The following is a 25656-nucleotide window of genomic DNA, read 5'->3' on the forward strand; positions in this document are numbered from 1 at the left end:
ATTAATTACAGAATAAGCCTCAAAAAGCTGTGTTTTTGGGGGTTTGTCTGTTTGATTGACAGGCCCGTGGTGCAGTCAGGTTACGGCTATCGGTGAGTATCTGAGTATTGACAGGTTTCCAATCAGATCGAGTCAGATCCATCGCTCGCTCCCCCCCAGCTCGTCCAAACCGCTCTGAACTAGCAAAATGGCGCCGGACAAAATCTGAACTCCGGGCTTCATAACGCGCGTTCACAATCCAACGGGTGACGGCAGCGTTGGTTGCCACTTGGGAGACCTTTCCATGAAATAAACATCAGCTTCATGTTTATTTAATGTATCTAAGAGCTTAGTTTTATCACTTTTAGAAAATGATCCATTTGAAGTATTATCTCTGCTAACATAAACTGAATATGTAAATCAGACACCAGTCTTTTACTGAATCCAATTTTATGAACCTTGAGCATCTTTTCACTTACAGCAGACAGCTTAAAATCCATTGTCTCTGAGCCGTGCTGAGATCTATTAAATCAACGGGATGTCCTTGGGCTGGCTGTGATGCTAACTCCTCTCCTGCAGTCCGATGAAGGTCATATTTGATCTGTGAATGTATTTGTGCTGTGCAGACAGAGGTGGGGATGATGTTGACTCTCTCCTTTGTAACCAGGCAACTGTGAAATGCTCCCCTGAATCAACATTATATCCATAACAACCTGGTCTTCAGCACAGAAGATTTACTGAGGAGACTATGGAATTTTACTGATCCTGTGCAAACCAATCTGCTCATTTCTCTCCGTTGTGTTGTCACACCAGAACAATAGAACATGTTTTAATTTCGATTCCCCCTGACAGAACATCACAGCACTGGGCAACACGTCCAAAACATAACGCTTTATTACAATGTTTGAAAAAGAACATTAATATAACAACAAAATCAGGCAAGCAAATGTATGATCTGAAATTATAGAGCACATTATTGGAAATGTCTGCTCAGGTCTGATGTCATGTGTCAAATAAATTTCCACATCACCAGATTTGGCTCCAAACTTAGTCAAAATGGCACCTAAGGTTCACGGTTGGACTATCTATCTTTAACTTGAGCTTACTCGAGGAATTAAAGAACATGCATGAGAGAAAATGAGTGAGATTTATAATGCTCTACAACCTCATTGCTGAGGGGCTGAATGCAGGAGGGTCAGCAGTTGCAATGGCTTATATTTGTATCAGACAGCTCGTGGGCCTGCGGGCGTGTCGTCAGCCGGAAGAAGCCGCTTCAGGAGCAGCGATAGCTCTCTCTAAAATCACATACAAGTTTAAAACGTCTTTACAGTACTCTACAAGTGTGCCTCGTCTCTTGTTTCCCTGTGCGTCTCTTCGATCCGTGGTTTCCGAATGGGGACTCCCGAAGATCACCACGCCCGGACTCGAGAGAAGCCCCCGGAACGTGGTCACTGGCAGGATGAGATCTGGAGCGTGTCAATGAGCCGGCGTGTCTCATTTGTTTTTGTAGCCGGTGGATTTCTTTCCGCTGACCATATAGAAGGGCGGAAGTCTGCCTATACAGGTTGAGGGGTCGCAAAGGCCTTGCGGTCCTGAGGGCCCCCGTGGACCGTTGGCACCCGGGACGCCGGGATTTCCCGTCTCACCACGCTCTCCGTTTTTGCCGTCCTTGCCGATGCCAGGAGCGCCAGGTGCACCTGAGGTGGACATAGAAAAGGTGGAGTACGTCAAAGTGATATTAAAATCTGGTTTACAACATGTCCCTAACATTTCAGCAAAGAATTTAAATTTGAAGGTCTGAATTTCCGTACGAGTGCTAAAATACTTTGCTATGTCCGTTCCAGCAGCCACAGAGGCGGTGGTGACCCAGCACAGCAGATGGGACGGCCAGCAAAGAGCTCACGACATCAAGCCTTAACTATCTGTCCCATCTGTGACTGAAGTTCCTCCATGGCTCTTAGTATGTATCTGGGTTGTGCTGAGGTTGTAAGTTTAGACGGTATGCTCCTGTCGCCACGGCCGCAGCTGAAGCCGTGAGAGAGCGAAGGCTACAGCTGAAAACGCACCGGACCCGTGCAGCAACACGTTAAGACCACACGCATGCTGTCTTGACAACTTATTTTTTTAACAGAAAGTAGCTAAAGTCATAGACTTCATACGAAAATGGACGTAGCCTCCAGGTCTGGAAAGAAATAGCCGATGCGGGATTGCATTTACGTGCAATACCACTGAGGGCCACCAGGGGCTAACTCCAAACGACATCTGAATCAACAGTAATCAACAATAATCACTAATAATATCATCTGCTTAATCTGCATATTAGTGATGTCAAACCATTACCACTGCCCTGGCATGCATGTATGATTAAAAAAAAAAAAAAAAAAATCCTTTTAAAAAAATGAAGTTATATTAAACTTAACTTTTACTAAAGTTAGCAGAGCCATTTCTTAAGCTGCTATCGTCTTTATAGAGACGGTTAAGACTGTGGAAGTATAATGAATGTCGAGGATCAGACAATGGAATTGACTCTATTAAACACAAGGTGCATTCAAAACTAAAATGAGTCACTGAAGAGGTCTGACTGGCTGCGAATGACTCAGCAAAGAGCTGAAATGACTTCAACAAAACAGTCACGAAGTAAAAAAAAATCAATGCTAACATCAGCAAGCCAGCTTAACTAACTTTTACTGTCCACTAGAAACTGGATAGCTTAACTTGTTTTGCGTTTACTTTCTGGGTTAAATTGAATAAAACTTTATTCTACAACAAGTAGTTCTGACCCAGCGATCTGATTGGTCAACTGAACATTTGGAACGTGCTCAGATTATGACATCACACCCTGCTCATCACTAGAAATATCCCTCCGCCTCTTCGACGGGAATATATGATTAGAATTGGATTTCATAGAATATGCAGCATATTGTTGTTTTTACTTTTTAGAGGTCTATTAAATGTGACCTGTTTGGTGAAATCTGGTCTCTTTTGGTCCTTTTTTGCCGCTCTGAGCACCCGTAGAGTAACACCACGGACAGTCGCGCTCTTAAAATCACATGACACGGTGCTAAAATCTTTAAAATCCATCCGTGTCTTTTTCCAGCAGATATCTTTATTCCAACGAGACTGAGCGAGCAAAGCAGTTTCGTGTTTCTACGTGCTGTATTTATTCAGCAATAGGACAGACTAGATTTCGTCTCTGTTGCTACGTCGTTACTAAGGGTCGGACTATTTCCTGGAGTAGTAAACGTTGCATACGTTACATTCGCTTCTACTGAGGCGTTTTCCAGTTTATAGTCATACCACATGTATTGCCATGGTAAAGAGTAAAGTGAGGAGAAGTTCTCCATATTTCAGTTTGACTATTATCAAATGACGACTACAGTAAATGTGGAGACATTTACAAGAGCCACGGTCCCCCGTCAGCGGTGTTGTGCTCTCACCTGGTGCGCCGGGTTCACCCGGGTTTCCTTTGATTCCCACACCGTTCTCTCCGTTGACTCCCGTGTCTCCCTTTACTCCGGCATCACCTGCAGAGCGGGGGGAGCACACAGAGGACACATTAACGCTGACATGTAACGGGGACGCATAATGTTTTCACAGTGAGGAGGACACAATTGGGAAACTTAATGACTCCACTATGACTCAGCCTTGTTTGGTGTATCATGTATTGTCTAATGTGATGCACGGCTGAATGTCCTCCGTCCGCAGAGCGCTCTGCATAACTTCATTCCTGCTGCGGTGTGAAGACAAAGGCGGTCTGTTGGGCTGACAGCTTTTGTTTTCTCTAAAAGCTTCTTTTAATTTCTTCTGTAGCTTCTGGACGCTCTCCAGGAAAATAGAAGAAAAGCAAAACGCTATCACAGCCTCACAGCTTATCTACCAAACGGGTGAAACAAATACAGTATCTGCAGACCACTTGCAGTTTTCTAAAAGCTGCTGAAGACAGCTGCTTTGGTTATTTTAGCTTTAATGGAGTTCATTAATGGGGAACGGCTTTGAAAGGCCGCACTGACCTTTCTTGCCCGGGATGCCTGGAAGTCCAAAGAATCCAGGATGGCCTTTGGGACCCATCGGCCCCGTAGCTCCTGCTGCCCCTGCATCTCCAGCTGGTCCAGGGGGCCCAGGAGGTCCTGCTGTCCCGGGGTTACCAGGGGCACCGATGGCTGCTGGTTTCTTCAAGAGCTCTTTCATGAACTCCGTTAATTGCTCTACGTGGGCAAAGAAGATATGAACTCAACACTTGATTATTCATTCATGTGAAGACAGATGGGTTCAAATTAAAGTGAACAAACTTCACCTTCAACAACAGCTGAGCACATTTCCCGAAGCTTCTCGTCGTTCACTTTTGGGCCCTGTGAATTCATGAATATTAGCACGGCATAGTAACTGATGGTCAATGCTACATTTGCACAGTTGCAGTTATCGTAGTTAGCATTCATCAGACATCTGGAAACATGATCTGAATCGGGTGCTTTGAAGGCAAAAACTTTTATAAAGGGTCTATAGTGAGCTAAATGCTAAAATGTTAGCATGCTAACATGCTAATGGTTTAGCAGGTATTTTTCTTAGATTAGCATTTAGCATGCTAACATTTGCTGCTTAATGCAAACTACAGCTGAGGCTAATGGGATTTTTAGTCTTGACGGTATTTGGTCATGAACAATAGTGCTGGAAAAATTGTAATTTTGACCTGATGGTAATGCTAAAAGTTGCGATTTATTAATGTCTGTTGAGACATGTGACTCCAAAACAATAGAAATAATTGGCTCATGATGGATAGAAAGCTTGGTAAAAAGTCAAGCAAAGTCATTGTGATACCTCGCATCGGCAACATGAATGTTTCATGTCAAAGCATCCAGCAGCTGTTCATATTAGTCAGAACCAAAGTGGTGTGTCAAAAGGCCAACGCTGCCACGGAAATGCTCAAATATTGCACAACACAACCAATTATTAATCAAACTGACAGAATATAGTATAAAACGTGTTCTCTGTTAATTCTCAGCTCAAGTACAATCTCGGCTGAACTGGCTGGAGTTCTTGACCATCACTCAAACATTCACTCACAGGTAGACCTCTGGGTCCTGGTGATCCAGGAAGGCCCGGTTCTCCCTCCAGTCCTCGAGCTCCCATCGGACCAGCCAAACCCTCGTGTCCCGTTTGGCCTGGCCTGCCATCAATTCCTGCAGCTCCTCTTTGGCCCTTCTCTCCCAGCTAAAGGTAAAAACATCAATCATTCAGAGGACTGGATTTCTAACAGTACCATATTGTGGTAGGACAGTTGGAGTGCCACTTCTCTTTGATCCTTTTCATTTCCTACCAGTTCTAATGTGTCTTTCTTTTGGTTTTTGTATACAGCACATTAAGGTGTATATAGCTACGTGTTTTCCTCAGTAGAGATATTATGTGTTGTTGAACAGTTTCTGTGTAAAAAAGGTCCTTAGGCATCAGTTTAAAGCAGACGGTAGTTTCTGAATACCTGTCCTCTGACTCCAGGAACACCAGGAGGGCCCTGAAACACACACAAAGATCAGTCAACTTCTTTTAAATCTAGAAACAGACATGTGTTTTGTTGCTTTCATAAAAGATATGCGACATTTGAGGACAGGAAAATACCTGATCTCCCTTGACCCCAATATCACCTGCCGCACCTATGTCCCCCTGTTTCACAAAGGTAACATTGTGAGTTTATAGCTATGACACTCTTGGACACTATTGAAATGGCGATGAAAGATTATTTACAGATGAAATTTGAAATGTTAATAATTCTTACTTGATTTCCTTTTGGTCCATCTGGTCCAATAGCTCCCTAAATGACACATATAGAATATGCATATACTTCATGGGATTCTCATTCTGGATGCTTCAAAGTAACATTGGTAAAACATGAGATTTGTCTCACCTGGTCACCTTTGTGCCCAGTGTAACCCTTCATTCCTTTAGCGCCAGTGGCCCCTTTATCTCCTTTATCACCCTGGAAACAGAACATTTATTTTACATCTATGCAATACGTTATGACATGTTTGTTTACGCCAGCAGAGTCGAGGAGATCAAGGTGGGAGTCCCCCACCAGTCCTAACATCTTTTGGGACAACTAATGAGAGGTATTTTGAAAATTGTGCAAGTCAGCATTTCTTTGTCATTTTCATTCTGTGCTTCTCCTTTTAAATAATCTGATTAATTTATGGTGTAAAAAACAATTTCCTCCAGCCTCAGGTACATCTTCATTTGCAGAGCCGTTGTCATCACTAACCTCGCCTATCGCTCACAGCATCAGTCTTTGCTGTGATTATAGTCTGGAAACCTTGTTCACACACTCTGAAAGGCGGACCAATCAGAGACCAGTGGGAGTGGCTAAGTGTGATGTTGTCAAAGTAGTTCCAACAATGGCTGCAGTGGTAGTTTCAGCGCATACATACAGTATATAGGTCAATACCGATTGGTTAAAGGCTGCTCCAATAATTTAAAAGTAATTTGAGTTCTACGGCCATCGTGACCAGATTTATATATTAATGCAGTGAAATTGGTTCTGGTAATAACAGGATAATAAATATACATTGATCAAATACAATGCTGTTCTTCATTAAACCTGTAACCCAGTTGCAGCACCATCTTGATACATTCACAATACGCTAAATAGACACACTTCTGTGTCATTATGTTTCGGTTTTCGAACTGTGACAGTGAGACACACTGCCACCATGAGGTCAAAGTGGAAATTACCACATATCCCTCTATAATTTGTAACCACCAGACTGTTACTAGATAGAAACATAAAAACAAAGATTCATGTAAGTTATGAAATCTTGACATGTGAATAAGGACCAATATATTGAGGTTTACCAGGAAGTTATGTGCTTAATTAAAAATAATATGAAGGAATTACATGGTGTGTAATAATTAAAAAATTTCCCCTCGGGGATTAATAAAGTATATACCTACCTACCTACCCTACCTAATATACCGTGTCTCACCTGGATTCCTGCTGAACCTGCAGGCCCCACTGGTCCTTGTTTTCCCGTTTCACCCTGTAAATCGAATTAAAGTTAATATGTGGAGCGTTAACACGAATCAACTCATCAATACTGATGTACCTTCACACGGAAACCATGAGACAAACATGAAGTCAGGTGAAAAGTAAACTCACAGTCGCTCCTTTAGCTCCTGGTTTTCCATCGCCTCCATCTTCTCCAGCCTCACCCTTCAGTGTATGAACACAAAGGAGTCCGGATGGGTTTGGAAATATGACATGCAGAATATGCATCAAAAATACAGATAAACGGACGAGTATGACCGGTAGTTTAATAGGAGAAATCTCACAGTTTTCCCAGGAAGCCCGACTGGCCCGACGAGCCCCTCGGCACCGGTGTTGCCCTAAATCCACAGCAGAAATGGCACCGAATTAATCAGAAACATTTCTACTTCTATCGGCTCAAACCTCAAAGAGGAAGCTCGACTGAAGTCGTCAGCAGCAATAACATTTTGGATATGCTATAAAGACACGGCTCATTAAACAGGAGAAGATTCCAATTACCTTTTCACCAGGGGGCCCGACTACTCCCTGCTTCCCCGGCAGCCCCTAGGAACAACAACAACAACAACATTTTAATATGAAGGGAAACTGAAAATGATCGTGTCATTGCTTCAGCCCTGTTTGTGTGGGAATTAACAGGAACAAGTTACATTAAAAACATCCATCCCTAACTGTGTGTGAGAAATGGTTCACTGAGAAAAAGTTCAAGGTGAGCAGTTAACTTCACACTGGAAATAAAACAGGAGGCAGCACATGGCTTATCTGAAGAAACTAAGATACGGGAATAAAATATACTGTCCTTTTTCTGCTGCGCTGTTTCTGAAGTCACTTTCAATATTCACGCCACCGCTGGAGCTTCTCACCTCAAAGCCTTACAACCAAAGCTTCATGTGCCCTTGGCTTGAGGATTTCCTTCCCGCTGGTTAGTTTGACTTTCATGTTTTATTTATCTGAGCCGCTCTGTGGCTTCAGAGAGGAGCTCATCCTCTGCTAGTTTTCCTCGCTTTGCAACGAAAACGTAACTCTTGAAAAGTCATTACGCACGTACACGATAATCGAGTTGTGGACCGTGGCAGACTCAGTGAATGAATGGAAATGAAGTCGAACTTACTGGTATACCCACAATCCCCCTGAGACCAGCAACTCCAGCAGTACCAGCCTCTCCCTGTTGAGTAGATACGCAAACAAGAATAATAAATCAATAGTGCTAGATCGATATACACAGTGTAAGTTCTATACTGGCTACATGACTTTTGTTGAACAATGGCCACTTCAACTTCAACTCCAGCGTGTGGCATTAAGTACAGAAGAGTACAAAACATTCAGTCATGTCAGTCACACTGTAGAGCCTCGCCTGTGCTAGCGTTAGCCACCATATGCTAACAGTCATATCAGACAAAGTGAGGCTGTCGGGGCGAAACCAGTGAGTGTACCGAGCTGAGCAAGTCCTTGTTTTATCTCTTGAGACTCAAACTTTACATTTGTAATTGTAATATATCTTCTGATGCTACAGGACAGACACTTCCTGCCTGATATTAAGGACTTGGAAACATGATTTCATCTCAGGATATAATTGATGATTTTTTTTGTAAATTTAAAGTAACATCACATTGTTTCATGAGCAATACGTTCAATACACTTGTAGCTTATGCTAATACAACCGCTCTCTGTCTCATATGACCACTAACTTAATATGTGGAATATTGTCGTTAGCAGACTGAACACATTTTTGGGTAACTCTCCTAGTTTTATTTTCCATTTTGTATCCCTATTTCCATTTTTCCTTGAATAATATCTTGCACATAAAAACTTTGGACTTTCCTCGATAACGTAAGAACTCTAAGTTTATGTTGCGGCCGCTAGATTTAAATATTTCAATGTAGTTTCAACCACGTTTTGTCTGTAATTCTAGGAATGACAAAGTCTACATCCAACAACAAGGCCAGTCAGAGTTCAAAATGTCTCATTTCCATTGTAGAAACTTCCCCCCCATAATAGGAACCTTTTGGAGAACTCCGTTTCTTTATCTCCGCTGGAAGAACCAGGGTCTGAATGAAGTTCCTTAATTAAGGGATAGTTTTCTCAATGTTCAGAAACTTTTGGGCTGATTGTTCAAGTAGTATTTTTCACAATTACTATAAATGTAGCATTCTTAAAAACCTAAAACTACAAACTATCTGTGGTCACCTTGGTGCCGTCAACTCCAGGAAGTCCATCCAGTCCGTTTGCGCCGGCCTCTCCCTGTGATGTCACACAACCCGATTAAACAACGCCGTGCTAAACAGTGAATGAGCCATGAAAACATTGGCTCACAAACCAACCAACTTACAACTTCTCCTTTGTCGCCTTTCGGACCCTGCACTCCTTCTGGTCCCACAGCTCCCTAATCAACATCGAAGAACAGAATTTTTTATTTCACAATTGTTTTTCAAATGTTGTGTAATTTTACCTCAAATCTAAGTTTAATTGTTGGACTTACATCGTCACCCTTCGGCCCCTCCAAACCCTGACGTCCACGGATTCCCTCCACACCCTGAGACAAAATGACTCATCAATTACGTCCTATCCTTTTTAATCTAAGAGCAAAAGCAATTAAGGACATCGAATATTCAAACTAAGACAGATTACAGGAGCTCCAGGTGGGCCTGTGGGTCCAGGGACGCCGTTGAAGCCAGGAGGACCCTGTGAACAGAGGAGTCAGCTTTTACCTACAAAATACGATGTTAGAAATGTGTGTGTTATCATGGCGACACCCACTCTGTCTCCCTTCTCTCCGTGGGAGCCGGGGAATCCGATGGGCCCTCTTTGTCCCTGAAATGACAGAAGAGCATTTTAAAAAATAATCCATCACTTCTTTTAAAAGACACATACATTCAGTAACATTGATACTTTGTAATAAAGGAATCAGTTTTCCTACATCATCTCCCATGCGACCAGGAGCCCCCTGAGAACCGGCTTCTCCAGCGTCTCCCTGTGGGGAAAAAACAAACACGAACAAAGTGATTCAATTATGAGAAGAATGTTCAAGCTGTTTGTAGGCGGTAATCAAATTAATTATGTTCAGGTTGCTCCTGGTATCAATATCTTTCCAAGGTAAAAGATGGATATTAAGAAGATGGATGGATGGATGGATAGATACCTTCTCTCCAGGCAGTCCATCTTTTCCAGGCTCACCTGCCAAACCTGTATGTCCCTGAAGGCAACAATTAATTTGATCAATCATTTTGTATTACTTGATACTCTTGATACTCCGTGCGACTTATTGTTGCTACACAGCTTAAGGTTTCCTTTTTTGGGAAAATATTTTAACTTTAAAAAAAAAATTGTTTCTACAGACTTTCAACAGGTTTTAAAACACATATGTATGCCAGTAACAACAACAAAAACCCAACAACACTGATACGCAAACAGATCCAACTTTCCGTACAGATGATTTCAAAGGTTTCCAGAGTCTCCTGAGTGTATCTGATTTCTGGACGGACATTTTTAGTCAGCAAAAGCCATTTTTGGTGGATTTTCATAACTTCAGGTACCTCTTTTGTTATTAATTTGCAGTCTTCGTTATATTGAAGAATGGAAAAGGACTACTAATGTGCTCACAATACTGTGATGTTAACAATGTTCATCATCTTAGTGCTAATATATGCTAATGAGCAATAGAAATTGGCTATCGGTGCGCGGGACGCAGCATCGTCGGGTTTCCAATCAGATCAGTCAGATCCACCGCTCCCTCCCTCCTTCCCCCAGCTCGTCCAAATATGGTCACTTCTGGCTCCAAACCGCTCCCAACTAGCAAGATGGCACCGGGCGAAATCAGGCTTCATAACGTCCGTTCACAAACCAACTGCTGGTTACCGAGTGACTTTTTCATCCTTCGCATGGTTTCAGAGAAGTTGTTGTTGTCCTCACACAGACTCTCACTGTGAACATTACATCACCTTTAATATGATGAAAATGTTTGTGCAAGTACAGCAAGTTAGAAATGACAGCAACTGCTTAAATTTTGGAATCTACAAGACGAACATGATCTATTTCATGGTATATATGTTTGCGTGGTATCTATTGTCTAAGACTGATCGTCAACGAGTCCTTGATATTTATATCCTATTGAAAATTGTAACTGTGACTGTAGAGCTGCTACTTAGGTTCTTTGAAGAGTTTTCCACCCTTTCAGAATGAAATTGGACAGATATAAATGGAGATTTTTCCAGTCCCTTGACAATCATAATGGTTCAAAACATTTCCCAACTTGACAAGAAAAGTAAGTTTAGTGTTTTTCAACCGGCTCAGCTTTAAATTAGCCGAATCACTCAGCATCCTCCATTAGCATTCCTCACCTTCATCCCTGGTAGCCCGGCCACTCCCTGAGGTCCAGCTGGGCAGGCGGCAGGACACTGCAAACGCACACACACACACACACACACACACACACACACACACACACACACACACACACACACACACACACACACACACACACACACACACACACACACACACACACACACACACACACACACACACACAGTCAGACACTCAACTGCACAGCCTCTCAAACTTCAGTGACTCATCCTGTTTAGATATTCACTGTCACCACTCCAATTACCATGCATCCAGGAAACATTTGGCAGAGTAAGACAGTAAAACACTCACCGCTTCCCCACTTCCCTCATTGCTGGCACCAGGCGGACCCTAAAACACAGCAGTGACATCTAAAAACAGCCATGGGCAGGGGGTGTAGATGTCCACATAAATCCACCACAGAAGAAGCTCCAAGTGTGAACGTGTGAATATGTGAAGAGAGACCGCAGCATGCAACACCGTCTCACACTCGTGATTTCACACAGAAATCTGAGCTGAGGACGGAGTGTGACCGTGTCCGAATAGAGAGGACAGATCACGATGAGGGATGTCAGGGTGAAACCGGTGAAGCAGACGGTCAATATGCAGCATCTGGCTCATATTGAGTTTTGACTAAAAGGCATGCAGATCCTGATCATACGGTTAGTTTGATCCTGGAGTATGTTTAGATGTGAACAGGTGTACGTGATGGAGGTCTATGAGAAGCTTCTGATGACACTCCAAAAAAAGAAAGTGTGGGGTAAATTTGCGTCTCAATGTCAAAACTCTTGAGCAGAGACTTTTTTATTTTTTCAAATGATAAATGAATAAGAAATATGGGACAAACCTAATTTAAGTAGGTTTTGGCATGACATTTGTGTACTTCAAACACAGTGCTACAAGGAACACACAAACCACGTGGATTTCACATGTTCAAAGCATGTGGTTTTGGGACACTTTCATGGCGTAATGTCTGAAGTCCATGTAGATTCAAATGTGAAAACTTTCCCTATATTTCGCCCATGTTGTCATATGTTCCTGCACGTGGAGGAAATCATGAGAAATGTGTGATTTTCCTGAAGGGGACAATCAGGGACTCCAAAATGCAACAAACTATAATATGTGTATTTGTGTATTCATGCTATTATTAGATTACATGAAAAGATGAATAAGTAGATGCAAGAAAATGTTTAGATCTGGTTCTTACCAATGGCCCTGGTGGACCAGGAGGACCTGGAGGCCCTGGGGTGCCAGCCCCCCCTCTAGATCCAGGTGGACCCTGCAATTTTATGACAACATTTTATATCAAACACATATCAGAAAAATCACAAACTCTTCATATGGAACACTTTTAAGATGGTGAAAATAGTCTTATTTGGAGATTCTTTGGAAACTAGAATGAAATGTATGGTAACATATAATTAAAGCGTATGAAGCCGTCTTAACTTGTCAACATGTTTACAACCATCAGAAAAAAACACTATTACAGCTATGTAAAAATATTCCATTCCATCCAAGCAGTATCATAAAATAATATCAGGAAAATTTACTGAAATTGTTAGACATTCAAATGTCCTCTGTGACTGCTACATCAGTATTCATGACACGATCAGGTTTCCAGTACAGAAATGGAGAAACTCTTTTACTGACATAGTTGGTTGATGGTGTGTCGTGGTTCTCTCATCTAGTTTTTTGTATTTTCTGTTTTACTTTTTAAACATTCATCTACTGTCTTGGTTTACTTCACTTCCTGCCCTTGTTTGTTCACCCCTTGTCATTATCTACCCCACCCTGGTTAGTTTCAGCTGTCCCTTGTTGTACTCCTCTCTCCTTTGTGTTTACTTTGTGTTCTCCCTTATTTTGTTCTCAGTTCATCTTTTACATTTCCATGCCTGTTCTTATTGCATTTTTGGACCCTACCTTATGGATTTAGCCTTCATTGGCTCCCATGATTACTGAAGGTCTCTATAGCTATAGGTTGTAATAAGCTGCTTGCACACACGACATGTGGGATCGACTGGTTTCACATTGATGCAAATAAACAATTTTCTGACCTCAGGTCCAATGTTTCCTTCATCTCCTGGGGTTCCTGGTTTCCCTGGAGGTCCCTGTCAGACACAGACACACATCAGGAAATACAGCAGCACGTTTCCTCGTAAGTCATATATCCGCATTTTTGAATGAGGTTTTGGGAGAGAACAAAACAAAAAGACACGTACAGCAGGTCCTTCACTTGCTGGGCCCTGTGAGAGAAGAGACAGAATGAGAAATTCATCATATAAACTTAGTGTCATTTCCAAACATGCATGTCGTTTCAACAAAATACTTTTTCACTTACAGGAGGACCTGCAGGTCCAGGAAAGCCAGGAAGTCCCTGCAACCAGAGGGAGGGAGAATCAACAACATTTGCCATGTTTGAAATAAAAAAGTTATACTTATTATAACTGGATTATTTTAAAGTAAATGTTGACTGACTCTTTCTCCAACAGGCCCTCTGGCAGCCATCTGACCAGGCAAACCCTGCAGACAGCAAACGCACACGTCAGATCAGCATTACATCCATTCTGTCACCACACTGTCACACATTCACACACTGCACACACACCTTTGTGACAACCTCCAGTGACAACTCTAGAAAACCTGCTCATCGTTTGGGATTTTGCTTGTTTGTGTGTGTTTTTTCATGTAAATAGGACCCAGGAGAACACATGCACACACACACAATCACACTAGCAGCAGTGACAGATATTATAAAGAGTGTGTGTCAGGCGGTGTGTCATACAGCAGATCCTGGAAGACCAGGCAGGCCTCTCTGTCCAGGGAGACCGATCTCGCCCTGCTCCCCTTTGCTGCCCTGGGAAACAGACACAACAAGAATATAACAGCTTTATCTCCTTCCTGCATCTCTCCGCGCTGTTGCTAAGATACGCAGAGGCAGAAGCCGGTCAGAGCTTAATCAATGAAAGGTGGGCTGCTCTATGTTTCTTAGATTAACTGCAAGACAGATTGTGTGAGGCTATGCAGATAACAAATGGAAAGGAGATAACAAATGGAAAGGAAAACAACGGCAGTAAATTACTGAAGCACCTGTAAACATGTATCTTCAGTCAACCCCTCCAGTTTAATCAGTAAAGGTTGTCTATAATTCAGGTGGGTTATTTGGGTAGTCACCTGCCTAGCTCCATTGTACGAGGTGTAGACCTCAGGTTAATTTGAACCAATCAGCATTCGCCAAAACCAACTCTACACCACCACTGCTACTACCTATCGTGTCCACCAAAGCTTTTTTTCCTGGGTACAGCATTTTTTTTTCCAGTTGTTTTAATGAACGCCAGCAGCTTGACAAGGTGCCGACCGTTTTTTCTGCGTTTTTTTTTCCAGTTAACGAGAGTTGAAAAGTATTAGCACTGTGCTCGTTACTGTCACCAGCCGTCTAATCACAGGGAAGCAGCCAGGCTAGTCTAAACTACTTAACAGTGTGGCTCCACTGGAAGCAAATAAGTAGAATGACACTCCTACTTCTTGGGGATAATACGTATCTTTGTTGATTAGTTCATTAGCAGATATTGTTGATGTAAGTAATCTTTCTTGAGGAACTGAATGTGATTTTGTACCAAGCACAACTTTTGTAAACTTGTAAAAATGGGTATCTTTATAAGCTACATAATCGGGTTATAGTTTTCGATGTGTCCAATGTTTTGTTGACTCATTGATAAACTTTGACCTCCTTCCTTTGTGCATTTTTTTTAATGTTCTCTACCTATATCACTTCGCTTCCTTCTTAGCTCTTCTTGTTACATTATTACAGCCACTAGAGGGCACAGCCACAATGAAATGTGAGTATGGGTCTTATGCGGGACTGCACAGCATACAAATAATGAGACGTGACCCGCATTTTGATTGGTTTAAGTTTCCAGAAGTCAACCCTGCAGGACAGACACTTTTCTAAAATCTGGCTTTCTTTCAAAGACTGTGAAGAAAGCAGGGAAGGCTGTTATCATGGGGATTCGTTTGATGTCAATCAAACTGTGCATATGTGGGTCGAGCGCAGGTTAGTCTGTCATCTGTTTGCTGCCAATGCCCAACGGGGAAAATCGGGAGTCACCAAGAAGTCACAAGCAATGCAGATTTCAGCAGGTTATGACGGGAGCTACTACAAAGAACACAAATGCTGCTACAGCAAAGACCGGGAAACGGCTTATTTTCGGGCGAAGCCGATGGACGGAGATTCCCAGAATGTTTTTTGCCTGTTTTTGTCAAAAGTTATGTTCCAATGTCACATGGGGAGGAAAATGAGAAGCAGCACAGTACACGTGAGATGTGCCGATCTGTGGATGCAGTCCTACTGAAACCCAAAGATTCTTACCAGACAGATGAGGAAACAGCAGCTGAAAAAAAGCACTTTACTTTACTACTATTGTGCCTACTGTATTTATTTAACATGGAAATTGGGAAAGTTGCATTGAAATGAAATACATTTGTGAAGTTCCTCATGTGCCAAAGACTTAAACCTATAACCTGCATAGTCTATTGTGTGTGTTTGAGTAGACATTCTATCAAAATCACCGACTGCCTTTCAGGATTATTAACATTTCCCGCATTGTTCGATACAAACATACTGTTCGCTTCACATTTAGTTTCTAGGGATCTGGTAACGTTCGTCATAATCACACTGTCTATAAAAATGGACGTCGTTTCCAGGTCTAAAAAGCAACTGAAGTGCCTCCTGAAGGCCAATAGGGGCTGGCTCCAAAAATCCTAGGGCTTCAATGGACTCCCATTTAAAAAACATTAACTTCTATCATAAAATACAAAGACATTAATGTCCCGGTTTCACGTTTTCAGGATTTGGGTTGATTTGTTACATTAAGCTTTGAGTTTACATGTTGTTTCATTGACTACATATAAAAAGGCACTGTTGATTTGTACTGGTGGTATTTTCTTCAATTATCCTAAATTGAAATCCTGTCGCTGTGGATGCACATCAGAGGTAACGTCAGCTTTGATTTCTAAAGAAGAGTCATCATTGAAAAAGCTATTACATGACGCTGATGCATGCTGTGTGAGGCAACGGCCTGAACAAAGACGTGAAGTGAATCATTTCCCTAAGGTATCATACGACAAACAAACAAATGCACAGAGAGAGGGAGGATGTGTCAACAGCCTGCAGGTGTATTGCCAGGAAATCATTAAGCATTAACTACTTACAGGAGCGCCTGGACTGCCGGGGGACCCTGGAAGACCCTGGAGAGAGAAATAAAAGCAGTGAAGAAAAGCAGGAGAATACTCGCTCTATGGAATGATTCAGACAATCAGGGACTGTGTTTGTAGATCTGGAATAAAATAGCTGAAGTCAACACTTACGTCTCTTCCGTCTCTGCCGTTTTCTCCTGCGGGCCCTCGGGGGCCCTCTGGGCCGGTGGCACCTGGGGGTCCTTGGAGTAATTTGTCAGGCTGAAAGAAGAGACAAACAGTCGGTAAATGGGGCAGACATTAAAAAAAGCTATGACAGTTACACCTTCAAGAAGTCAGTCCCTCCAGGATTTCGCAGAGTTTTTTGTGATTGTTGCGATCAAAAATATTTTATTTTGCGCATGATTTTCTGAAAAATTGCGATGTAATTTGTGGCGTTTAAAGTGAGTTAAATTATCACCTTTTAAGCACTACCTGATCAACAATGTTATGTAACCAATTTCTGCGATAAGAATCATGCTGCACATCACAGAAGTGATTTAGTTTGAACCTTTTATTTAATCTTTTATCAAACAAAAACAGTTTTAAAATGTGATGTAGCTTTACAGAACATATCCTGAGATTACAATGACTACATCAGCTGTCAAAATAAGAGCTTTAGATGCTGTTTAATTCATGTTAATTCAACACAGGCCGACTGTATGCAAAAAAACTTTGATAATCAGCATTTAATTTGATACTTTTAATGTGAAAACCACATTTTCAAGGTGTTATTTTTGTTAAGTAAGCAAGTTTGGCTTCAAAATACTTTTTTTTTCTTTCCGTAACGCTGTCAGCACAGCTTCTGCTGACAACAAATTTTGTGAAAAACTTGCAGCAATAAAAAAAATAAAATTGCAAGCTCAGACAAATATTGCTGAGATTGCTTGAATTTGCGTTAATTATTGCAATTTCCTGGAGGGCCTGAGAAGTGGACATTAGTTAATCTATCACCTTTTTGTTTTCACTATAGCAACTCAGAAAATTGGACAAATGACTCGACCGAAGGGGTAAACTGACTTTAAATCCTCAATTCAAATACTTGTACCAAATAGAAAATGACGTTTAAAATTCTTAAAGTGTCCTTTTACAGCCCAAATGTGAGCTTCTTTTTCAGATATGTCAGTGGTATTGTATCGTGCCCGAGTGCCCGCCTGATTTAAGTGGTTCCGGGCAACTGTCAAATGTGTGAGGAAATGTATGAACCGTCTACATCAACATTCCTAAAACAGGAAACAAACAAAAAACACCACCATAAATGAGATATATCACAAAGCAATGAGAGCAATTAGGCAACTGAAGCACTGAAATTGATTATTGGCTTAAAAATCACAAAGCAAAAAGAAGGTTGAGAAGAAAAATAAATACCTCCGCATTGGCATACATCTGAAGAAGCAAGAGAAATCGGATAAAAAGGAGAGTTAGTGAAAGTAGTCACACCACCCTCACCAAAAGTGTCAGCAGAAGCGCACCTGTTCATAATCATAGTAGTGAGTAATATCATGCTGTCATTCAAATACACCGCCTCCAGACACAGCACTCCCCATGTTAGCCTGAAATCGAATAGAGTGCACCAGGCCAGGAAATGCTTCTGTCTACAGGGGGTACAATCATTTACATTTTGATACCAGTGATTGGATAAAAACACTCTCTGCCTAATTCTAATTCATAACAAGGAAGACTTTCCAGATAATGAGATGTGAGATGATAGAGTGGCATATTCATTGCGGGCTACAAGTATTTCTCAGAGGCAGAAATCTCATTAATTGTGCTACAGCCGTGTAGAAATGAAAGATCATATTTAATCATAAATGCCATAAACTCACACAAACCAGCCTCGCACATTGTGTGTGTTTGTGTGTGTGTGTGTGTGTGTGTGTGTGTGTGCTTGTACAACTATCTTTAAGAGGACTAGTGTTCGTTTTAGACGATCAGAGCGAGGACATGTTGACAGAGTGAGGACATTTTGACAGAGGATATTTTTGGCCGATCCTCCCTTTGTCACACACCTTCAACGGTCTGTTTGAGGATTCAGACTTGGTTTTAGGGTTAAGATTATAATTAGGTTTAGATCAGGGGTTAGGGTTGAGGTTAGGCACCTAGTTAAGATGATTAAAGTTAGGGTCAGGAGCTCGGGAAAGCTCTATGTCAATGAATGCCCTCACAAAGATAGCTGTACAAAAGTGTGTGTTTTCATTTCAGGATAAACGATTATCCTCTAAACTTTGATGAAAAATTGAATTTTTGAAGTCATAAATAAATATTGTAATTTGGTGTTTTACCATTCAAATACCATTTCAGAAAAAACACATGAATTTCATATGTACATATGTGATTGTGCACATGTGAAACGTGGTTTTGGAACATTTTCATGGTGTAATGTATGAAACTCATGTAGATTCCCATGTGAAAACGTTTCCACATGTTGTAGACATGTTATCATGTTGCAACATGTGGTAAACATGTCATACATCTGATCACATGTGGCCCATGTAGAAAGCTTGTGAAATTAGTTTTTGTACACTGCATTAACTTTACAGTACTGGAACTTCTGTTCTTGTTGTTCCTGTTTAGCTGCCATCTGACACCCTTTGGTTGTATTCTGTGCTGAATTTATACACAACCACAAAACTCTGCCACTGTGCAGGTTTGCTCTCTGATCTCACTTTTAATGGGATCACACTTCCTCTGAGTTGCTAAAGTTTGCTAGTTAGCTAATTTGGGTTTGTGTTTTTACTACTTGATTAATGCAGCTTTCAATGAAATCATATTGTAAAGGATGTAAACGGGTAACCTTGGCGACGGGATAGCCTGGCACAAGGAAAGTCTGTGTATTTGTCAGCAATCTAGAGCAGATGGCTCAGATCATTTGACTCATTCAGCGCTGCCGCCAAGAAATGTTTGTAGAACTGTAACTCCGGTTTAGAAGTTTGCTCAAAATTGTTGTTATTGTTGTTGTTGTTGTTACACTTCTGCAGCTCCATCTCAGCAGTTCTGTTGTTCCTCCCTCAGCACGCTGGAAGCTCCACCGACCTGAACAAAACCACAAACCACAGCAGATGCTGAGCAGATCCTCGTTACTGTACCTCGGTGGCAGGCAGCTCATTGCAGCTCTCTCTCTGGGCCCTCTTTGGGTCGCAGTGAATCAACATCCACTGGAGCTCAAACTGAAAAGACATGAAAATGTTACTGCATATTCGTTACTAGGCGATGGAGTAATATTCATACGTGACCCAGGGAAAAGGTTCTCCAAATGCTATGTCACGGTGCCGTTATGTCTTTGTAGGTCTGCATCGGTGCCCTCTGTACGGCTTGCTGAGCTTGATTTTCCACCAATGCGATTTTCTGCAGGGGATTAAGTTTTTCCTTTTTCTTTTTTTCTGCAAGAACCCAGCTGAGCAGCTTTGCTGTGACAGCAGCACTTTAGAATTATAGCCGAGCTCAGCACACACATAAACCTGAGCGTGTGTTTGCAAAGCGCACCATTTCCCTGACAATGCTTGTAAGGAGACTCGGTGAACATTATTAAATGCAGCGGACGATTCTCCAATCCTCTCTTACCACTACGGAGGCGTCGGGATCGGCGTCCAGCCTGCCGATGAGAGTGTCCCCCTCTGTGTTGATAGAGCCTTTGCCTTTGATGGGTTTCTTGTCCACGGGCTGGCAGTCGACGTACAGCGTGACCTGGTCGCGCTCCACGCCGATCATCACCTTGTGCCACTTGGTGTTAAAGAGCACGGAAAGGCCGGGGAAGGTGACGGTCTGCAGGTTTCCGTCGGCGCCCGTCAGGAAGTACTCCAGAGCCTGCTGGTCTCCGTTCAGCCTCAGCCCGGCTTGCTTGTAGCCGTCTTCGTCCACGACTTGCCAGACGTTCCACACCTTGTTCACCGTGTTCTTGATCATGCGGAAGGTCGCCATGAAGGAGTACTCATCCGGGAAGCCGCGAGGGAAGTTCAGCCTAAAGGGGGACGTTGGGAACAAGGGTTCAAATCAGTTGAAGGATCATCAAACAAAAGACACTCTCTTTTATTGAATGACAAAGGAAAGCTCAAAGATGCCAGGGTCTATCTCTCCAAGTATCTTTTAAGTGAAGTCTTGATCACACATTAAACGCTACTCTGCAAAACTATCATCAAATCAAGCTCAAGACTCAAGATAAAAATAACTCAAGACTTTGTCATCGCCGTCTTTAAAATGAAAATTGAAGCTTCAAAGAAACAAAAATGGGTTTTAAGGCGTGCTATTATATCACAAATGAGACACTGAGGGAGAGGCCGTCTTAGTGCATAAATCAGTGGTTCAGTTACAACATGCAGTCCTGGTTAGCATCGAAAGTCTGGTGTTTTTAACGAGCCAGATTCTCAGTAGGTGGTGTGCTCATAGATGGGCGCTGCAGCCGGACTTTTACCAGCTTGTAAACGATCAAGGTGAGGCAATAAAAAATGAAAACCTCTTTCCCTCTTAGGTTTGCCTGAGGTAAGAAAGTCTGAAGTACGTGTCAGGCTTGCCCTGCAGGAGAAAAGAGAGGGAGTGCAGCCGAAGCAAAGGCACACTTCAAAGTGCAGAGTGTGTGTGCCATTGGACCGGTGGGGGGGGGGGGGGGATAAATACGTATTTACATTCAGTGTGACAGGCCCGAGTGGAGAAGATGCAGGGTGCCAGAGACTTACATAACAGCTTCTACTAAGGGGAACTGGCCTGCGGGAAAAGATTAGCCAAAACAGAAAAGAGCAGGGTAACACCGGGAGACGTACTTAGGTTATGTAATGTTGGTAAAGTCCTCAACCTGCACTCTCAATCCTGAAACCACTGAGTGGAAATTAGGTTTTCTAACACATGTGTGACACAAATGTGTGAAATAAAGTGTAAAATACTGAGATAAAAATGGTTGTGTTTTGTTGCTACAGATTCTTTGGGCATCCACACAAATCTAAAGGTTCACCATAACCCCATTTGGACAGGATTCACATCGCAGGGGGAGGAAGGGGATTAAATATTCCATCTACTCCAGGGAAAATTAACTCACAGTTTGGATAGGATGTTAAATTTTGTGGAATGACAGCAGGACAAACTGAAAACAGAAAGAAAACTTGGAGAATGTAAACCTGCTTGGAAATATAAGAAAAACAAGAGCGTAGAACTTGTCTGAGAATCATCTTTTTCTCCATAATTACCGACTGGAAATGGGAACTTTGACACATTACTTGAAAAGTTAAAAAAAATAGATAAAGACAATGGTAAGTATAAAATCCATCAGCGATTAAATAACCACCGTTGGTGGTGGTCGGGTTCCTCCACATATTGTTTTTGCCTCAAGGCTTCGAAGTGGGTTAATCCAGCAGGGTTGGTAAATCAAACCTTTAATTACAAGCTAGTGAAAATCTTCACAGGGAACCAGTGAAGTCGTCGGTACATGCTGTGTTCTGTTTATACAAAACACGAGATAAATCATTTCTAAAAAGGCACCCTGAAATATGGTTTCTTCTTTTTCCTGGAAATACACAAAGGCTTCAAACAGGGTTCAAGGTTTGTGTCTCAGAGATGCCAAATAAGTCCAGACATGTTTTTCTTCTACCAATTATACACTGCTCTACTCACAGTAACACCTGTGACGGACCTGTAATAATGCAACACCTGCATCAGGAGACCACTGAAGCTCCACGTTTGCGTGTGTTTTTTATCGGTTTTCCTTTAAACTGCCTCTACTGTACTTACGTGGTTGGAATTTGGAAGTTGGCCTCCCGGTCGAGGCGGTAGGCCACCTGGAGGGTAGTGGAACCGTCCACCTTCCTCACACCTTTCAGGGGAATCACGTCCAGCTGGAACTGGGTGATCAGATCAAAACCTGCATGGGATCATGTAAAAAAGTGCACGACGGTGATGTGACAAAAATCTTGTTTTTTCTGTAAGGGATATTAGCACTACTATTGACTTTATAATTGTATTACTGTTATTTTTGAGTATAGCAACAACTACTTCAGTGTTTTTGAAAATACTAAAAGCAATGAAATGTATCCTGTTGATGTTCTTTCCTCATTGATCATGAATTTTACACTTTGGAAGATCCTCTTGTCATATTTTGGTTTTATGATGATCATGAGAAAGTTCAATTTCATATCTTTGAAAACTTCTTTTAAACTTCTTTACATAGTTTCTGTTTAAATTAAAGTAAAGGTGGAAATCCGATACGGTAATGTGAAATGGTGTGAAGTAATAATGGAATATTATTTTGAGTTCACAGGAAATTTATGACAAAGTCTGTGTTCACATAGTAAAATGAGGAAAAAAACAGAAGCAGGAAACCTTTTCATAAAAAACAAAAAAACAAAACAAAAAACAGTCATTGTTTAATTAAACCACAGAGCAGAATGCGCACAGATGTGTTGAAGGGGTGAACAGGGCAGCGGTGAGCAATTACAATCTTGCTGAGTTCGTATTGTTCCAAGAAAAATTCAGTAAAACTCAAGTGGAACATTTTATTTGGCTCATTTGAAATCTCAAGGTGTCTTGAGGCACAAGGCGGCCCACCCTGTTCAACTAATTAAACTCACCGCCTTCCTTCGGATATTCTGTTTTCTCTTTTAGGGATTTTCATGGCTCAGGCTTTTTGTGGTTTCACAGCTGTTTCAAGCAGAGTGTGTTTTACCTGGAAGGTCATCTTGTCCGCTTCTCATCGGTGGGCAGACGGTATCGCCATCCAGTCGGTTGAGGTCCAGTTCTGATAGAAAAACACAACAGTAATGACCTTGTTGCACTTGTTGTTTGCTGAATTTGAGAAATGCACTGCATTAGTGGTCAGTTTAATTCAGTCTGTGTGTTCCAGGAGACAGCTATAAGGGAAGAGCAAGGTCTTTAACGTCACAGTGGATTAACATCGCAATGCACTTTGATGCATGTTTAATGCAGGGCTCTCGTACAGTGTTTCATACATCCCGAAGCATCAACGCAGACTAATGAAGGAGGCGTTTGAGATTCATAATGCAGAGCTGTCAGACACCCCTTGTGATCTAAATATGTCATCAGAGCCAGAAACATAATGTTGATGAATACAGCAGCTATATGTTATCAGAAACAGGATCAATATGGCACAATCATCTTTTCAGTTTGTGCATAAAGATGGAAGTCTGTGTTGATGGAAAAAGCAACCTGCCATACATCACACCACTGCTGTCTGATTTCTGCTGTCATCAATGTTTCACGCACTTGTTTGAAAAATCTATAATTTTATGTTCATAATAAAAGGCTGTCCTAGTTTTTTCATTTCCATTAACAAACTGATATTAATATAAATTGTATGTGACTTCAGAACAGTTTATTCTTGATAGAATGAGGCCTCATTGAATTTGTGTTTCGTACAGAGGAAAATCTGATTTCTGGGATGTACCGGAAGGGGGCGCTATCCTCGGGCCCTCACTCTGGAGTTGGGAAGCCTCTCGAAAAACTCCATTAAACATGGATGGTGACAGCCAGAGGGGCTCCCCAGTCAATAACCTGAGTCAGCTCGTTTACAGTGAGCAGCATGCGCACCGCACATCTGGAAGCTGTTCCCACATCCCACATAAAACTGCTGAGAAATGAGATAGAGTGGTGAGACGGTATTTATAATCCCATATTTTAACCACTGCTAAACACTTATCTGACTGCGCATGTGGGCCTCAAGTTGTTAAAGTTACTGCCTGCCGCGGCATTACGCTCAGAAAAGCCCGTCATTAGTGCAACGAGCTGGAGACGAACCACAGATAGGATGTCACATGTGTGCTCCGTACGTGGTCATGAGACGAATTTCACCGAGCCCACGTTGTCCGGCACTCGCTTGTGCGTTCATGTTGAATGTATTGTGTCCCCAAACAACAGCGCAGAATGGGTTTGTTGTAATTATCAGAGGGGACGTTTAATCTGATTTAATCCTACAACACAGACCAGCACAGCGTGTCTGCTATTTCTGGCCTTTGCTTTGTGAGTCCCGATAAAGAGAATGACCGAGCAGCCATCAGCACACGGACGCCAACGTCAACCCTCTTTGTCTGAAGACTTACAATAATGGTGGCATACATGCAACATAAAGCACTCTGACTCTGTGACGTGTCAGTGATTGTGCATTATTGCGCTGCAGGTGACTTACGTCCAAGAGCTGGAGCGAGGAAGAGGAGGAGGGACAGAAGAGTCACGCAGGCGGGGGAGTACGCCGACATCGATAGATGACACAGTTGCTTTCTGTTGAGGAATGATGGAGAAAATCAGTGTTCACTCATGCACCTCATTCTCTTTGACAGTTTCTTTGTGTGTGAATCAATAAAACAGCAGAGGGATGACAGGCAGCACTTAGAAACGACCTCAACGCTCGTGAAAAAGACGAAAAAGTTGACGCCGTTCCTTAGAAATTTTGTTTGCATTCCAATAAAGATAAAAAAAAAAAAGACGACTATAAATATGATGTGACAGTAAATTAGGGCGAGACTGTTTGACAAGTTACTTTTCATGAATGAGACAGTGGTGTATCTTCTACAGTTGAATGTGTTCAAGTATTTAATTGTGAAGGACTGCCGAGCATTGGAAGCACAGCTCACAATGTAATATGGTTAAATGTGAATGCTGCTGTAGTGTTTTTTCAAAGGAACTATCAATCTCAGTACAACTTACTTGTATTTTAAAGGTGTCAGTTGTATTAATGGAGTTACACAACAGTTAGTCAGCATCTTGTTCATAGCTGTTTTGTTTGAACTGTTTTGTTCGACTTGCTACCCTCTCAACAGCGATGTTTCCCACTTTAGAGCAGTCTGTAGGCAGCAAGAAATAATTCAGATAAACACGCTTAACTTGTCCTGCATCAAACGGCACACTGACATGGTTGGCGAATGGCCAGTGAATAATATTTTTTACTGTTATTTTATTGCTTTCCTGTATCTATAAATGCTGCTGTAGCGAAAGTAAGTATCTATCTATCTATCTATCTATCTATCTATCTATCTATCTATCTATCTATCTATCTATCTATCTATCTATCTATCTATCTATCTATCTATCTATCTATCTATCTATCTATCTATCTATCTATCTATCTATCTATCTATCTATCT

General features: G+C 41.9%; 1 protein-coding gene across 1 annotated transcript; it reads right to left on the bottom strand.

Annotated features, from left to right (window-relative positions):
* Positions 1–920: 920 nt before the first annotated feature.
* Positions 921–24771, bottom strand: LOC138623699 (collagen alpha-1(IX) chain). The gene is made up of 37 exons (XM_069703356.1): positions 24702–24771; positions 23226–23297; positions 22295–22424; positions 20141–20537; positions 19666–19746; positions 17948–17965; positions 16712–16801; positions 16556–16591; positions 14130–14201; positions 13823–13867; positions 13686–13721; positions 13567–13590; positions 13402–13455; positions 12555–12626; positions 11660–11698; positions 11344–11400; positions 10146–10199; positions 9924–9977; positions 9764–9817; positions 9635–9688; positions 9486–9539; positions 9336–9389; positions 9194–9247; positions 8118–8171; positions 7508–7552; positions 7294–7347; positions 7121–7174; positions 6948–7001; positions 5876–5947; positions 5747–5782; positions 5590–5634; positions 5453–5485; positions 5041–5187; positions 4274–4328; positions 3990–4184; positions 3417–3503; positions 921–1676 (listed from the first exon to the last, which is right to left on the bottom strand). Exons 1-37 carry the CDS (start codon positions 24769–24771, stop codon positions 1474–1476), a joined length of 2805 nt encoding a protein of 934 aa, XP_069559457.1. The 3' UTR covers positions 921–1473.
* Positions 24772–25656: the final 885 nt, after the last annotated feature.

Source organism: Brachyistius frenatus, unplaced genomic scaffold (genome assembly GCF_029030835.1).
Source record: "Brachyistius frenatus isolate BFR_SWC_R1_liver_20210118 unplaced genomic scaffold, ASM2903083v1 Contig_46, whole genome shotgun sequence".
Taxonomy (NCBI): domain Eukaryota; kingdom Metazoa; phylum Chordata; class Actinopteri; family Embiotocidae; genus Brachyistius; species Brachyistius frenatus.